This window comes from Amia ocellicauda, chromosome 2 (genome assembly GCF_036373705.1).
Source record: "Amia ocellicauda isolate fAmiCal2 chromosome 2, fAmiCal2.hap1, whole genome shotgun sequence".
NCBI lineage: Eukaryota > Metazoa > Chordata > Actinopteri > Amiiformes > Amiidae > Amia > Amia ocellicauda.
This window is the reverse complement of record NC_089851.1, coordinates 38473396-38489534: the sequence shown is the minus strand read 5'-3', so window position 1 is coordinate 38489534 and position 16139 is coordinate 38473396. Positions and strand designations below refer to the sequence as shown.

Below are 16139 nucleotides of genomic sequence, written 5' to 3'. Positions count from 1 at the left end.
AACAATGACTATCCCGCAACAGTAAGCATACTACATACGCCCCACGAGGGAAGGTAACGAGGGAGCGGTTTGGGACACAGCCAGTGACAGAGTGACAGACTGTAATAAACTTTTAATAACCTCTACTGACTTATAACAGAATACTAAATAAATAAAAACAACTCTGTAGCTGTTCTGCACATAAAAACACATTACCATTTCCTGCTGCACTAGGGAGAAGGACCTCACAGAAATCTGGATTGATACTTTGAATAAGAATTATGATTTGGCATTGTGTTTAGTGTTTGTCTGTCCCATCAGAATCTCATCAGAAAAACAGCTCAGGTTTTATTTTGGGGATTTTGTTTTTATCTCACCACTGAGCACTGTAGATAATAACATTGATTTATTTTTACACCATATCCCTGCCTTTTTGTGAATATTTACAAGAGATCAGCACCACATAAATATTATAACAAATAAGGAAATTAGCATTCATAATAAGGGTTTATTAACTTAGTCCTGCCTGCCACGTGGAAAGTGTTCTCTAGAACCATACTACACATTCACAAGTGTAGCTCCACACCTTTGGGGCGGCTTCTAACTGAGGGACCCATACTAAGAGTGACTACTTTGGAGTTCCAACCCCCCCTGCTGGCAGCCACTTATCCCCACATTTTCAACCTACGTGATAAGGAATTCACAATCAAATGTCAACATCAGAAGCAGAAGGAGAAGCAGATGGTAAACAAGGGGCCAGCTTTAGTATCTTTATTGAGGTGGCTGTACTTACTCACCTGGGCCCCATTTGTGTCCTTATGGAGCCACTCCCCATGATAAGGTCTTACGTGGGCTATGACCCACTAATTAAAGCTGAAGCTGGTAAACCCAGCTCCTATCACAACCCCGAAGCTGACAAAGATCTCCTCTAGCTCAATTCTGGATGGTAGAGCAGCTTGGTATTTGGAAAAGCCCCAGCTGTGCCCTTTCAGCTTCCCCATGAATCTGGCCTGGGTGATTTTCTCACTGACGGCTGGTCTGATATCACACACTGATTTGCAGCCTCTGGGTCCCCCTTTACTTGCACAATATGCACTTTATTGGGAATTGCTGCTGAATTGGGTGCCATCTTCAGATGCCTCTCATCCTACGCTGGGATGGACCCCTTGCATGGACGACCACTCTCTGCCACTGGGGTCGGCCACCACTTTGAGCTGAAGCAGTGATTGCACCAGCTGCTCTTTGTACTCACTGGGCTCTGCATCTTCCTCTGTCTGCTGCTCTGGGTTGCTGTGGCATATACAGTGAGGGAAAAAAGTATTTGATCCCCTGCTGATTTTGTACGTTTGCCCACTGACAAAGAAATGATCTGTCTATAATTTTAATGGTAGGTGTATTTTAACAGTGAGAGACAGAATAACAACAAAAAAATCCAGAAAAACGCATTTCAAAAAAGTTATAAATTGATTGGCATGTTAATGAGGGAAATAAGTATTTGACCCCTTCGACTTAGTACTTGGTGGCAAAACCCTTGTTGGCAATCACAGAGGTCAGACGTTTCTTGTAGTTGGCCACCAGGTTTGCACACATCTCAGGAGGGATTTTGTCCCACTCCTCTTTGCAGATCCTCTCCAAGTCATTAAGGTTTCGAGGCTGACGTTTGGCAACTCGAAACATTCAGCTCCCTCCACAGATTTGCTATGGGATTAAGGTCTGGAGACTGGCTAGGCCACTCCAGGACCTTAAATGTGCTTCTTCTTGAGCCACTCCTTTGTTGCCTTGGCTGTGTGTTTTGGGTCATTGTCATGCTGGAATACCCATCCTTGACCCATTTTCAATGCCCTGGCTGAGGGAAGAAGGTTCTCACCCAAGATTTGACGGTACATGGCCCCGTCCATCGTCCCTTTGATGCGGTGCAGTTGTCCTGTCCCCTTAGCAGAAAAACACCCCCAAAGCATAATGTTTCCACCTCCATGTTTGACGGTGGGGATGATGTTCTTGGGGTCATTCCTCCTCCTCCAAACACGGCGAGTTGAGTTGATGCCAAAGACCTTGATTTTGGTCTCATCTGACCACAACACTTTCACCCAGTTCTCCTCTGAATCATTCAGATCTTCATTGGCGAACTTCAGACGGGCCTGTACATGTGCTTTCTTGAGCAGGGGGACCTTGCAGGCGCTGCAGGATTTCAGTCCTTCACGGCATAGTGTGTTACCAATTGTTTTCTTGGTGACTATGGTCCCAGCTGCCTTGAGATCATTAACAAGATCCTCCCGTGTAGTTCTGGGCTGATTCCTCACCGTTCTCATGATCATTGAAACTCCACGAGGTGAGATCTTGCATGGAGCCCCAGACCGAGGGAGACTGACAGTTATTTTGTGTTTCTTCCATTTGTGAATAATCGCACCAACTGTTGTCACCTTCTCACCAAGCTGCTTGGTGATGGTCTTGTAGCCCATTCCAGCCTTGTGTAGGTCTACAATCTTGTCCCTGACATCCTTGGACAGCTCTTTGGTCTTGGCCATGGTGGAGAGTTTGGAATCTGATTGATTGATTGCTTCTGTGGACAGGTGTCTTTTATACAGGTAACGAGCTGAGATTAGGAGCACTCCCTTTAAGAGAGTGCTCCTAATCTCAGCTCGTTACCTGTATAAAAGACACCTGGGAACCAGAAATCTTGCTGATTGATAGGGGATCAAATACTTATTTCCCTCATTAACATGCAAACCAATTTATAACTTTTTTGAAATGCGTTTTTCTGGATTTTTTGTTGTTGTTATTCTGTCTCTCACTGTTAAAATACACCTACCATTAAAATTATAGACTGATCATTTCTTTGTCAGTGGGCAAATGTACAAAATCAGCAGGGGATCAAATACTTTTTTCCCTCACTGTAAAAAATATATATTTGCCATTGGAGGTAAAAAAACAAAACAATTCTCAAATAAGCAGTATCTGGACTTTGTATTTTTGATCAACTCATTGCATGATTATCTGAGAGAAGCTGGTACTAACTAAACATTCACCCCAGAAGATAACTCAATTTTGTACACTTAGTTAATCTCTGCTATGGAAAAAACATTGTTATGTCCTGTGGTACCTGTTCTTTCATTCGTTCATTTATCATTGTATCTCAGAATTTTGACTTTGTATCTCATAATTCCGACTTAATATCAAAAAAGTTTGACTTTGTGTCTCAGAATTCTGATTGAGTATTTTAGAATTCTGACATAGTATAGAATTCTGACTTAGTATTTCAGAATTCCAATTTAGTGTCTCAGAATTCTGACTGAGTAATTTACAATTCTTACTTTAGTATTTCAGAATTCTGAGATAGTATTATTTATTATTTACTTTTATTTTGTGGCGGGAATGTGCTTCTATACATTTCTGACCATATGCCGAGCATTACAAGTCATATTGTATTACATTTGCCTCATTTGATGTGTATCTTTTTCTTCTTTAGTGTTTCTGTTTCTGTTACTGTATCAGAGTAGCCTCCTGTTCTTCAGTTCTTTTGGTTATTTATTTGTTATAAAGCTTGATACAATTTGTTATAATTTAGATCAGCTACATTGTTGGGAATCTGTTTCACCTTTTTCTGTCCCAACAGTCACATACAGCTTCAGTCGCATTCAGTTCTGTAGGTCTTAAAGAAAACGAGTGAAAACGCACACATGAGAGGGTATTTGACCCATCATATTTAGGTAGAAAGTAAATGTACCTAATTCAATCACATCAAGTGTATTTCTGGGGCTCCAAATCTATTTTATTTTGAGAAATTCACACCCACATCTATTATATCCGCTTTCACTGTGAATTATGTCTGCTTGAAACGCTCTGCCTGCCGTACTGCCGTAACACAAAATGATTCGCCCCTCATAAAGATGGCAGCAAGTTTCCTGTGTGTTCAGGAAGTATCTCAACGTCTGTGTTTACCTAAGCACTGAAGACATGGCCGGGAATACAGTAACTGTGACGGTTGCATATGGTAATATTTATTATAGTTACTTGTATTACTAATTTGTATAATGGTTTTATTGCAGCTACGCTTCACGTACATAACATGAATGCATTATGGTTATGTTGGTTATAGGATCCGTGCAGTTACGGATGTCTGCTAGAACTCTTCTGTAATGCAGCTAAAGCATTTCAGAAACAGACAGAAGAATAAACATATATATGAAAAAAGCGCCTGCTATAGTATTACCAAAGTATGCATGCGGATTATCTGCTGATCCTCACTGATTATTACTTTAGTGATTTGCAGTCCGCGTTAGATATACCCAGATACCTCGCTCTCCTTACAGCGTGGTTTGCCTCAAACATTTCCGTTTTTCATCTCACACAAATGTCCAATGTCAGCCTTCAAAAATGGAGTGTGCGCCGACGGTGCTGCTCGCTCTTGTTTTATGTGGAAGCTCAAAAGTATTATGTAGCATGAAACGACGGTTACAGAGAACATGCAGGCCAGCAACTAAGACACTGGAGAGAGAGAGAGAGAAAGCAGTTTATTGAAGAAATACTTTGAAATTGGCTGTAAAGTCACTTGCTTGCCATCCGATGTGTGTTGCTCCGCAGGCACCGCCAAGCACAGTGTGGAAGTCGCAGGGGTGGAGGGAGACGAGCCGGTTTTAAAGGATTTGGCGGAGGCGCTTGCCCAGCTGACGGGGGTTCCCATCCCCTCTCAGAAAATCATTTTCAAAGGTAAAATATAAATAAATGTCTTACTGGGGAGAAATAATTGCTTATTATATTGGCCATATGTATGAAACTGTTATCCCAGGACAGACTAACATTGGAATGACACCAATTTTCAAATGTGTAACATTGTGTGCATCATGTTATTGTTTGGTCCTAGCAACAAGTAACTCCTGTTTGTCATATTTTTATATTTAAATGTTTTTGACAATCAATTCAATTGTGTTGTGTGTGCAATTTTGCTATGTATGTTTTTTTTTTTTTTTTAACTTGTATTCCTAAATTAATTATTATATTTTGCTTTCCTGTGTATTCAAATGATAGCACTCAGTTTTTGGTATCTTAGGGTGAACATTATTAACAAACAAATCAAAGCAGCCTCCTCAGCTATGGGCTGAATGAGATTATTGACTCTGTGGTCTGAACTAGGTGGCAGAGGTCAGTGTTTCTGCCATCTTTCAGTCAAGCCCATACCCGGTGTGTTGGTAGCCTAATTGAGGTCAAACCTAACCCAGTTTTCATCACTAAATATAGCTAGTGTGTTTCTAGAAGCATATTATACATTAGCTACACATGCAGCTGATTATGTATGTAGTGTATTTATCTATTTATTTTCAATATATCTGTCCATTCTTCAGGAAAGTCTTTAAGGGAGATGGATCAACTCTTGTCAAGCTTTGGGATAAAGCAGGGGTGTAAACTCATGATGATCGGGAAAAGGGTAAGAATATTTGATCAATTACATGACCGACTCATTCCACAGGCATGCATGATGAGGTAATGTTATTATAGAGAAGTACAACATTTGTGGTGTAATCAAACTTTTGGAAATCACTCTGCTGTGGAATAAATGCTTTGTAATTCTCCATATGCACTCAACATATTCAGGATTTCGTTTTGAATCATAATAAAATAATGAAAAGCTAGGTTGTAAGTAAATGAAAGGTCACCTTTTCCCTCAATTTGAAAGAACTTTGTTTGAATCGATTTATTTAATTCAAAATGTTTCCCTGGGGTTTCAGTGAAAATGCATCCTGGTATTAGTTTAGTAATTTTTCATCATGGTAATATGTAATTGTTTATTTAATCAGCTACAAAATATCTCTGAATATAAGCAGAATTTTACTTAATCCTGTGGAAATTATGCATTGCTGTTTTTAGAACAGTCCAGAGGAAGAGCTGGAACTGAAGAAGCTGAAAGATATTGAGAAATCCATAGAACAAACTGCTAAGAAACTGGAAAAGGTGGACGGGGAACTGACTGGCTTAAAGAATGTGAGTATATTTGTTTCCAGTGGGTCTTCGAATGAACCCGCATTGCAAGGTATTTGTGTGTTTACTTTTCTTTTTGCCACAAAACCAGACATAAACCCCGGTGTTTGATTTTACTATACAGTATAAAAGCTGCCTACATTCAAAGGTTATTTTAGCCATCTCTACTTACCTTTAAAGCTCTAATATTAGCATGGTGAGTCCGTGTCTTAACTAAATCACAGAAATCAGATGCATTATGCATTATAAATATTTGCATTCAATTAAAATGACACATTTCTTTAACTGTAATTAGGCAATACAAAGTGATTAATTAGTCGGTGTGCCATCACATAATTCTTTGAGTGAAAGGAACATTGTTGAGTTAAAAAAACTCCCCTAATGAGATTCGCTTGCAATTAATATTTATTTTCACTTGAAGAATTATGCAGGTCCTAGATGCTCCCGTTGGCAACATAACTAGAGCTGCAGAATAGGTTGATCAGTGGTATGTCATGTGTAGAGTAGAATAAACCTGATCAAGCATTATTGTTATTGTCCCTGAGTGTTGTGTGCTACTAGCTACTGTTAGCAATGGTGAAATTGGCTGTTAAGGCCTGATAAAATGAAATGTAAGTTTGATAGGATTAATTGAATCTTTACCCCCATTGTAATAACAATAAGTAATATCTGTGTGAGCATACCAACCTTTTCTCTGACCCATTCTCTAGTGGATTGTTATAGCATGTCCCGTGAAGCAGTGCTAAATTTAAAAGTGAATGTTTACAACAATATATTGATGGATACTGACAGCCTAGATTTGTATAGATCTGAATGTTATATAACTGGAGATGGCCAGTCAAGTTACGTACATTCAGGCTTTTAATTTCTTTCTCTCTACAGTTTTCCTACTATTCGTTTGTGTTTATTTTTTGGTTATACACATGTATCTATTCCTGTAACAGAAAACAAAAGGTTAAATATTCCATATATGAAATATGGGAGCAGCATCTGCTCAAGAAGTGAGGGTTTGTTGCTCCCTCCCAATCCCACAGGACCACACTACTGAGGATGTGAAAACTTACTGTGCTTAAGTGGTGTTTTGTTTTATTATGCAGGGCTTCTTGGCAAAGGATCTCCAGGCTGAAGCTCTAAACAAGCTTGATCAAAGAGTGAAAGGAGCATCTGAACAGTTTATGAAGCTCCTTGAGCAGATTGATGCCATGGTATGGGGCTAAACTTAAGTTTAGTACAATGACTACATGTGAGGCTGTATTACTTATTGATATGTAGATCACAACTTATTTCGTATTCTTCTCATTCATTTGATTTATTCATACAATTTTAAAAGTCTTGCTAAGATCATTATCTCCGCTACTCTCAGCATTAAAGTGAACCACAAGTTTGACAAGTTTTTGATACTTCCTACAGAATGTGAAAGTGAGATTTGTTAGTTTGAAAAGATTTGTAATATTAACTTTACTCCTATAAAACAGTTGAAGTCTTCACCAAGCAATAGGAAGAAATAATGTCAATTTCAGTAGTTATGTTAAGTTATAAAACAATTAATCATCTGGAAGTTTTCTTTTTAAAACCCTGGTATGAACTTATTCATCATCACTGAATACAACCGCATTTTTTGATCTATGTAACATTTCATCCATGATAAAAAAAATATATATATATATATATATATATATATATATATATATATATATTTATAAGTTCTAGTTTTAGGTGTATATGTTTTTAAAGATTGTGTGTGGTGTTGTGGATTACAATGGTTTTGATTCTACAGGCAACAAAAGTTTGAACTCAACTTCCGTCTTGGCTTAAAATTTTAAATCATTTATCAGTCATGAACTTGCCAATATATTAGGGAAGAGTAGTATTTTCTTATATTAATACAATAATGGATTTTCAGAGTTTGTCAAACACTTGATTCGGCATAGAGAAACGTTAACAAAGAAATCCGTGAATTGGCAGCCTGAAGTTTACTCACCCCATTTTTATTCAGTTTAATCAACTGGAATCTAAATTTTTCCCGAAGCTGAATTAAAAACGAAAATATATAATTTATACAGTTTAAAGAACAATGTTTATTTCACTAAATTAACTGAATAAAATTGTTTCCATATGAAGGGTGTGAAAACATTTGACTACTGTATATGTATTTTTGTATTTACTTATTTTAAAGTAAAAGCAAATGTCCTTTGTTTTTTAGACTCTGCCAGATAATTTTAGTGACTGTAGGATGAAGAAGAAAGGGCTGGTGAAAACTGTTCAGGTGAGTTATTCAGTGTTGCTCTTAAAACACAGTTAAAGTGATACAATTATTACTTCATTTTGTTCTTTTCATGGTAATAAAAAGCATATTTGTGTCTCTGTATGTAGTATGATTGGGCAGGTTAACACATTTTGGAGCTGTGTTTTTAATTATGTACAAATGAGTCCATCAGAAGTACACCTCTACCCTGATATAACGTGGTCTTAGGGTGCCAAACACATAAACATAGCATTAATGATTTTAATAGTCAGCACATATTTTTTGTTAATGGTTCAATTGTATCTCCTTTCTTCAATTACAACAATTATTCTATAAGCTTAAAACATAGTGTATTAACAACACAGGTACTAAACTCTGCTAAATGCAACCAAGTTTTATCATACATCAATCGTTTGGTCTGCGTGTAATACTTAGTAAAAGGCAAAATTCACATACAATATCACAAAAAATGCATTTAATTACTCATCCTTACAAATTGTTGTAAAAAAGGATGTTGGTATTTTAGCAAATAGGAGCATGGGCCACTTTGTCACTTAGCCAGCTTTGTTAAATGTAGATTAAGTCCTATGAACTGTTAACTACTAAATAGTTTAAAAGCATTTTGGAGATGGGAATTTATACTTACAGAAAATGTTAAAATGAAGCTTAAAAAGTTAAAGTAATCAATATTAACATTGTACCAATGCTATAACTTGAAGTAAGACTGGCAGACAAGGCTTTCTGTTTCGACTTTCAAAACCATTTTTGCTTTACCGAGTTATATCAGATCATGTTGTAACAGGGTAGAGGTGTATTGAGAGATCCAAACCACTGCAGACAGAAAAAAGTATATATATATATATATATATATATATAAAAAAAAAAGAGGTAGGATATCCCAATATGAGAAAGGCTACATGATTTCAAGCAGATGTTTCACAGAGTCCAATTATTTTTCATATAATTCACCCAAGTTATGAAACCTCTCTCCTTTTTGTCATCACTTTCCATAGGCATGCCTAGCTCAATGTGACAAGATAGAAGCTGGCATTTCAGATCATCTGGCAAAGATTCAGTCGAAGAACTTGGCGCTGGCTGAATAATGTCAAGGAAAGTCAGCTCATAGTAGTTTCTAGTTCATTGCTCTGTGAGCAATATAAACGACAACAGAGTGCTCCATGTTTGGAGTAGCATATTTATCTGCAATAAGCAATATATGTTAAGAGATTTTTAAGGGAATTGATATTAGAGAATCCAATGTGACACCCTAGGCATTTTTTTTTCTCCACATTGATCTTGAATTGTTTTGTTACTCAGCTCTTCCAAGATCTGTGACTTTAGTTATCTGGAGTCGGTGTTTAATTTATGGATTTATTCACTGGAGTCCAGGCTGTTTTTTCATTTATATATATATATATATATATATATATATATATATATATATATATATATATATATATATATATTTAATATTATTTCTTAAAACTTCAGATCTTCAGAGATTGGAACAGCTAAATGAAGTAATCATGTTGTATTGTTTTCATCAGAAACTGTACTCCAAACACTCTTCTTTCCTGTATTTGCGCTGATCTCCTTGTGTGGTATTTTAATTAAAAGGATTCCTGAAATGTTTCCATGTCAGGTGGATGGTTTGGGATATGGCATATTACCCTAGATCAAAATGAGGCATTGCTAACAGAACAGGCTGTTTCCCAAATAACTGTATGTGCTAAAATCAGCTGTGCAGAACATAAATAATGAAAATGTATTTAAGCTGAGATATATCTCATACTGTCCAGGCAGTACAGAGAACCCAGACAACAAATCTGCTTCACTAGGTAGAATAATATTTGAAGATGTGTAATTAGCATCCAAATGAAGCATCAGGTAAATATGTAGCCTAAGAGATTGTGGGATTTTGCAGTTCAGACTTTCTAGTCATATTTAACTTAATTTATGGTATGGTGGACCTCAGTGTTTTAGATTCCATAGACAAACAAAATTTGAACTTGACTTATTTAAGATCCTGCTGCTCTCAAGATGTAAGAAATAACTGGAAAAGATAAGTATTGAACTCAACAGGACCATATTTGTTCAAACCCAAAGCTAATTGTGTTTATAGAAAACTGTGTAATAGATAGAGAGGAAGCACATGTGACACAGTGACATGTGGGGTTGACACTGTTCAGAAACCAGACAAATATTTTAATTTCTTTCAATGGACATTTTTTTGTATTACTTGAATCAGTGAGACAATGTGTATCACAGGCTCATTCATCTGGGTTCATAAGTCAGTTAATAGTTTTGGTGTAAATAAAGTGAAGTTCTGAACATCTGAATCTATACCCAATGACACTGGATATATTATTGGATATATCGTGGCAGTGGCAAAGCTACTTTTCTAGAACCCGTTCCTTTCCACTCCGAACCAGTGATTAATTCCCGTAGTGTCACCAGCTGAGTCGGTAGCTGTGGGGGAAGATCTTCTTATGAAGGTATTCCACTATTTCTGCACGATCCCACAGCTTATCAAAGTCATAGAATGGTATCTGCAATTAAAAATAAATAAAATGAATCAAAAACAATCAGGATAGAACCAACTGCTGAGCTACAATACCCAAGTTACCTGCTTGAAATAACATTTCTCCACACTTGGGCTCCCCCACTTTTTTCTTATACATACATCATCTTATTTTACTCTTATAAATGTTAGACATTAAAATTAAAAACATTCATAAGGCTTCACAATTCGTGTTTTTAATGCAAAAGGGGTTTTGAGCTTGTCACTAGAAGCAAGTGGATGTAAATGAACAGGTACGTAAATGTAAGTAAAAAGAAGAATGCAATGAAGTGAGAAGTGGACATCCATGAGTGAGATGTGAAAAACAGCTGACCTGCACAACATCGTAACCCAGCAGTTTCAGATGCCGCTGCTTTATGACTTCTTTTCCCAAGAGGTGATGCGTATTGGCACAGAATCTCTTATGGCCATCGATGCAGAGTGCTATCCTGGTGAACAACAACAATTAAAAAATATTTTAGGTGATAGAACAACAATAAAAAAAAGTTTTTTCTTCCAATGCACATAACTATGAAACACTAAAACAAAACTTACCACAATTTTTTCAAACTTGAATTTGAAATATTTTCATCTAGATTCCATGCATGTTTACTATACAAACTTTAACATAATGCTTTTGTAAACTTGTTGTTAGCAATTTCACTACATCCCTGGAAACCGTGATAATCAAAAACTATGGTTGGCATTAGATCCATATAACACTTTATACATTGTTACACACCAATTACATGGATTTGCAATCAGAAACCGATGTAAATGCACAAACAAAACAAGTAGTAGTATCAAAATGTGCCATGAATCACAATGTACTCTTATGTATGTTGTTTTTTATGTGTAAATGTACCCAACACACTGACCTCCTGTAGATGATCTCATGATGGCTGGCTGGCAACACATATCCTTCTTCATCTAGCTTGATCTCCACATCTGGAACAAATTGGAATTTGCAAAGGTATTATATTTGCAATGTTTTTTTAATATATATAAAATAAGGTTAAACTTCAAACTAGTTGAAAAAAAAACTCCAAGCTGAGGATTCAAAAATCATAGTTGAAAGTATACACCTGTCATTTGAAGCTCATTTGATGAGTAATTTAGTACTGTTCCTTAAACTACACTTATTTAATCAAATATATAAAGAAATGCACTGATGCATCAAGAGAAAACTGGGGAACTCAATTGACTAACCCAGTGAATATTTAATAATCTTACACTTGAAAGAAACAATATCTCTACACAAAAACTGTTTATTCAGTTATTATAGGGTGTTAGGAATACAAAATAATGTAAGGATTAATTGAGGGAATTGTTTCTTTAAAATGATCAAAAACAAATTACAGAAGAACTGAACAATGTTCTGTTAACTTTCCAGTAAAAAAAAATACTACATTTCATTCGGTTTGTAACAAGATTCTGTTCCTTCCAAAAACAAGGAACAAAATATTAATTATTATTTCCCTTAGTTACACCTTCCTTTAAGCAAAGGGGGATTTTGTTTTTGGCAAAATACAATTTCAGTGGTAATTCCTTCAATTTATACAGCAACAACTCAGTGTTTTATTGACATTTATTTCCATAAGGAGTTGACAAATGAATTGAAACAGAACTCGGACAACTATAATCATGGCTCATAAATGGTAAGAACAGAAGCAGTCATCTGAAATGGGAAATTTGCAAGATGTGCTATGAGGAATATATGGTTATACCTAAAGTATAGCAGTACGGGGTCAACACACGGGATGCAAAGTAAGCTCGAGCTCCAAGCAGGTCGATCAGGCCCGCCTTGACCCGGTTGTAAAGAAGAATGTCCACAGGAGTTTCCAGGGATCGGCCAGGGGTCAGGAAAGATTTCACACGGTATTTGGGAAGGAGGTTGGGACCCTGAAAAAACAAAAACACTAAATCCCTCGTACCTCCTCATCTCTAACTAACATTTATTTATGACAGCTGACAGAAAGAAAAATAACTCTGTACTGCCTGCATTCTTTAAACATACCTTGTAAAATGGACACTCAAGTTTCACAGTCATAAAGAGCTGTGTCAGCTGTGACAAAAGGATCTTGTCTAAGCCATTACCCCATGCTGAAAGAAAAAATACATAACGTGAACACTACAGAAAATCAGTATCTTTCTGAATTTAAAAAAGAGGCTAAAGAAACCTGGCTATCATGTTCACCACCTGCTCAGAAACATACACTTTTAGAGGTGTGCTTTTCCTCATTATGTGGTTTACCTCATTATATCCATTTAGCCGTACATTTATTGTTTGTTGATTGATGTACTGCTTACTTGGCTAGCTCTTACCTGCAAAACAGATTTTAATCTCATGGCTACAATCTAGTAAAATAAAGAATTAAAGAATGTACCCAGCCACCCTGTTCCATCCCAACCTATAAAAACTAATCTCACAGTGAAATGAATACCGAATTCTGAATATAAAGACCACCGTACCTTCTAACTGCTGAAGGAAATAGGGATTAAAAACTTTAGCCACAAAATTCACAGGGAACCTTTCAATGAGAGTGCAGCAGTGCAGCAGGTTAAGCAGAGTGCGGGGCTGAAACTGAGAGAAGCGGGTCTGGAGGATCCCCTCCACCTTGCAGAACAGCTCTCCCGCATTTGGTGGCAGGTACCCCAGCTTCCCGAAGGGCATGATCTGCCTGGCGATCTGGCTGGTGCTGTAAGAGTCCGCTCTGTATACGAAGCTCTCCGCCACGGCATCAAAGATGGCCTTGGAGAGAATCAACCTGCGGCCGCAGTACTGCAGGACTTTGGTCACAGCCTCTGCTTCCATGGTGAAGGTGTTCTTGGGGACATGCTTTTCCAAAGCATCCACAAAGTACTGGTCGCTGTGGCCAAAGTGCATTAAAGCCTCCAGCACGTGCACCAACTCTCCATCTGAAAACCGGGACACATGCTTCACTGTGTGCTTGCACAACATTATGACCAAGGGAATGGCCTGGGTTTGGTTCAGAACGACCAATGAGTTCAGTATCTGGCTGATAGAGGAAGGACTCAGACTGGAGGCTACAGAGATGGTATAGGTGTTCATGGAGTTCAGGAGATTCTGGTAGCGGCCTCCTACCCCAACTCCTGCTTGCAGCATGCTGTATACCTGTGTCAAATTCTCCAAGCTCCACTCCGTCATCTTGTGTCCCTGTATCTGCTCTATGACTGGCTTCAACATTGCACAGTCGGGCCCCTCCAGGGCTAAAAGTGCTTGTGCCAAAACACAGAGGTCTTTGATTGCCATGGCCCCCCTATCCAGACGCTCCTGGCTCTCAGAAACCAGGCGTATCATAAGTGTGCTCCAGGGGTCGACCAACAGCTGCGTACAGGCATGAAGGGCACGCACCAGGCCTGTATCCGTTAACCTCTTAGAGTCCTGTTCAAACTGGAAACAGAGGGCTTTCAAAACATCATGGTCCAGAACAGCTGGGTCCTTCAACGCATTTGCATCACGCTCCAGCTCGGCAATCCTCTGTAGAGCTGAGGCAGCCATCATGTCAGACATGGTTTGTAAGGAAAGGAGGAGTTTGAAAACATGCCTGGAGGAAGAGCAGTGTCCGAGCTGTTCTACAAAGCCCTCATCGTCCAGTGTTGCGGACTGCTGGTTAGTGAGCCTAAACCTGTCAGAAGCATCTGCGTGGAGACAGACAGAACCTCCTGTGAGATACAGAGGATCCCGGGTGGTTGACAGGCTCATGCTTTGACAGTCATAACGATATCTCTGGCATCCCTGTCTTAACATGCAGCGACTGGATCTCGTCCAGAGGCACACTGGGCACAGCACCTTCCCATGGGTGCCAGTGTGCCGTGAGAGATATGCCACACTGGTCGGGAAGCATAATGGTTTCACTGTTAAATTCCAACTCCGAAATCTTTGCAGAAACTTGAAAGCCATAGCATTGTGGAAGATTAATTGACAACTTCTGAACCTAGAGGAAAAATATATGAAAGAAAACAGAATAAACAACTTTCTAAATAAGTAAGGAAATGTATTAGTGCACATACTGCAATGCATTCCTGACACTACCATGAAGTATTTATACACCTTAAAGCATGGCAAATGCCTGTTTATAAACTGCTGCTTAGTGAGTTGTAATGTTCTTGTACTCATACAAATATTTTGGAAAGTAGTAATCAGTAAAATGTAAAACTCTATTTCAATGAATAAATACAGAGACCACTGTTTGTGTGATCGCTTACAGTTAAAAAAAACACATAGTACATTATGATGAGGCCACATACCTTATATTTTAAGGTATTCTGCATTATGGAGCCCATTTGGAAATTCTTACATTCAAATTCAGTAGTTTCAATAAGCATTTTTTACTTGAAGGCTCTCTGTCCAGCAAGAAATTGTTATTGGGCATGGGCAGTTGTTATTCTGAAATACTGTTACTAATATCAATACAGTGCATATTTAAATATTGTATCTCATCTCAGGATAACAACGTTAATCTTCACAATATACATGTTTAAATCTTAATTAAAATTGTTTATTTATATACATTTAAAGATAACACCATGAAAACTTTGGCCCGATATATAACCTACATATTCAATTAACAGAATATTAGACAATTTCTCATAAATTGAAGTTCGCTGTGCATTCCTCTTCTTAAATAGAGGTGGACCCATATATAATAATAATAATAATAATAATAATAATAATAATAATTAAGATCAATGTGATACCAGCTACATAGATTGCTTTTATTCTGTTTACTGTCCAATCACACATCCTTACACGTATGCAGTGTTTTTCTATTAACCCCACTGACAACGCTTAACAAATCTATAGCATATACCGGGATATAAAACGTTGGTAATTGTTTAAGAGAAATACAATATATGAAAAGCATGACTTGGGGTAAAACCATCGTCACTTTGCCCTTGTGCACTAGCTCCACAAGGAAGTGAATAAAATGCACAGAAAATGGAGACAAAAAAATGCTGCCGTTAAATATTGGCAAGTCAAAATAACATTTGCATTTAACGTCTAAATTAGAGAAGGCTTACGTTAAATGTACAGTTCAACATGTAAAGAACAACTTACTTTTCATAACCTTTTCTGGAGGCTGCAAGACCGGCGCCAGAGGAAGCAAAACGTGGTTACAAGACCAGTATTTACTTCCGGGTTCAGGCAGGACGGCTGACGGAGAAGGGCGGACCAGGGCGCAGGCGTGCGATTGCATGAGACGTTTTCTGTTCAATTCTTAATAATGACATGAAAGTAATATTACCTGAGACGGTTTGTTTATATCACATGAAAGACTTAAAAGTTTATATATATATATATATATATATATATATATATATATATATGGGCAGGTATGTATGTTCAGTTCAGAGATG

At 37.6% G+C, this 16139-nt stretch overlaps 2 protein-coding genes across 2 annotated transcripts; one reads left to right on the top strand and one right to left on the bottom strand.

Moving 5' to 3' along the window:
* Positions 1-3846: 3846 nt before the first annotated feature.
* On the top strand, positions 3847-9825 carry bag1 (BCL2 associated athanogene 1). Its single transcript, XM_066723430.1, has 7 exons — positions 3847-3970; positions 4561-4686; positions 5319-5401; positions 5842-5955; positions 7050-7157; positions 8156-8218; positions 9211-9825. The coding sequence occupies exons 1-7, from the start codon at positions 3934-3936 to the stop codon at positions 9298-9300; spliced, it is 621 nt and encodes a 206-aa protein (XP_066579527.1). The 5' UTR covers positions 3847-3933; the 3' UTR covers positions 9301-9825.
* A 556-nt stretch (positions 9826-10381) lies between these two features.
* On the bottom strand, positions 10382-15920 carry fastkd3 (FAST kinase domains 3). The gene is made up of 7 exons (XM_066723429.1): positions 15841-15920; positions 13230-14716; positions 12775-12860; positions 12485-12659; positions 11636-11705; positions 11092-11206; positions 10382-10746 (listed from the first exon to the last, which is right to left on the bottom strand). Exons 2-7 carry the CDS (start codon positions 14680-14682, stop codon positions 10648-10650), a joined length of 1998 nt encoding a protein of 665 aa, XP_066579526.1. The 5' UTR covers positions 14683-14716; positions 15841-15920; the 3' UTR covers positions 10382-10647.
* Positions 15921-16139: the final 219 nt, after the last annotated feature.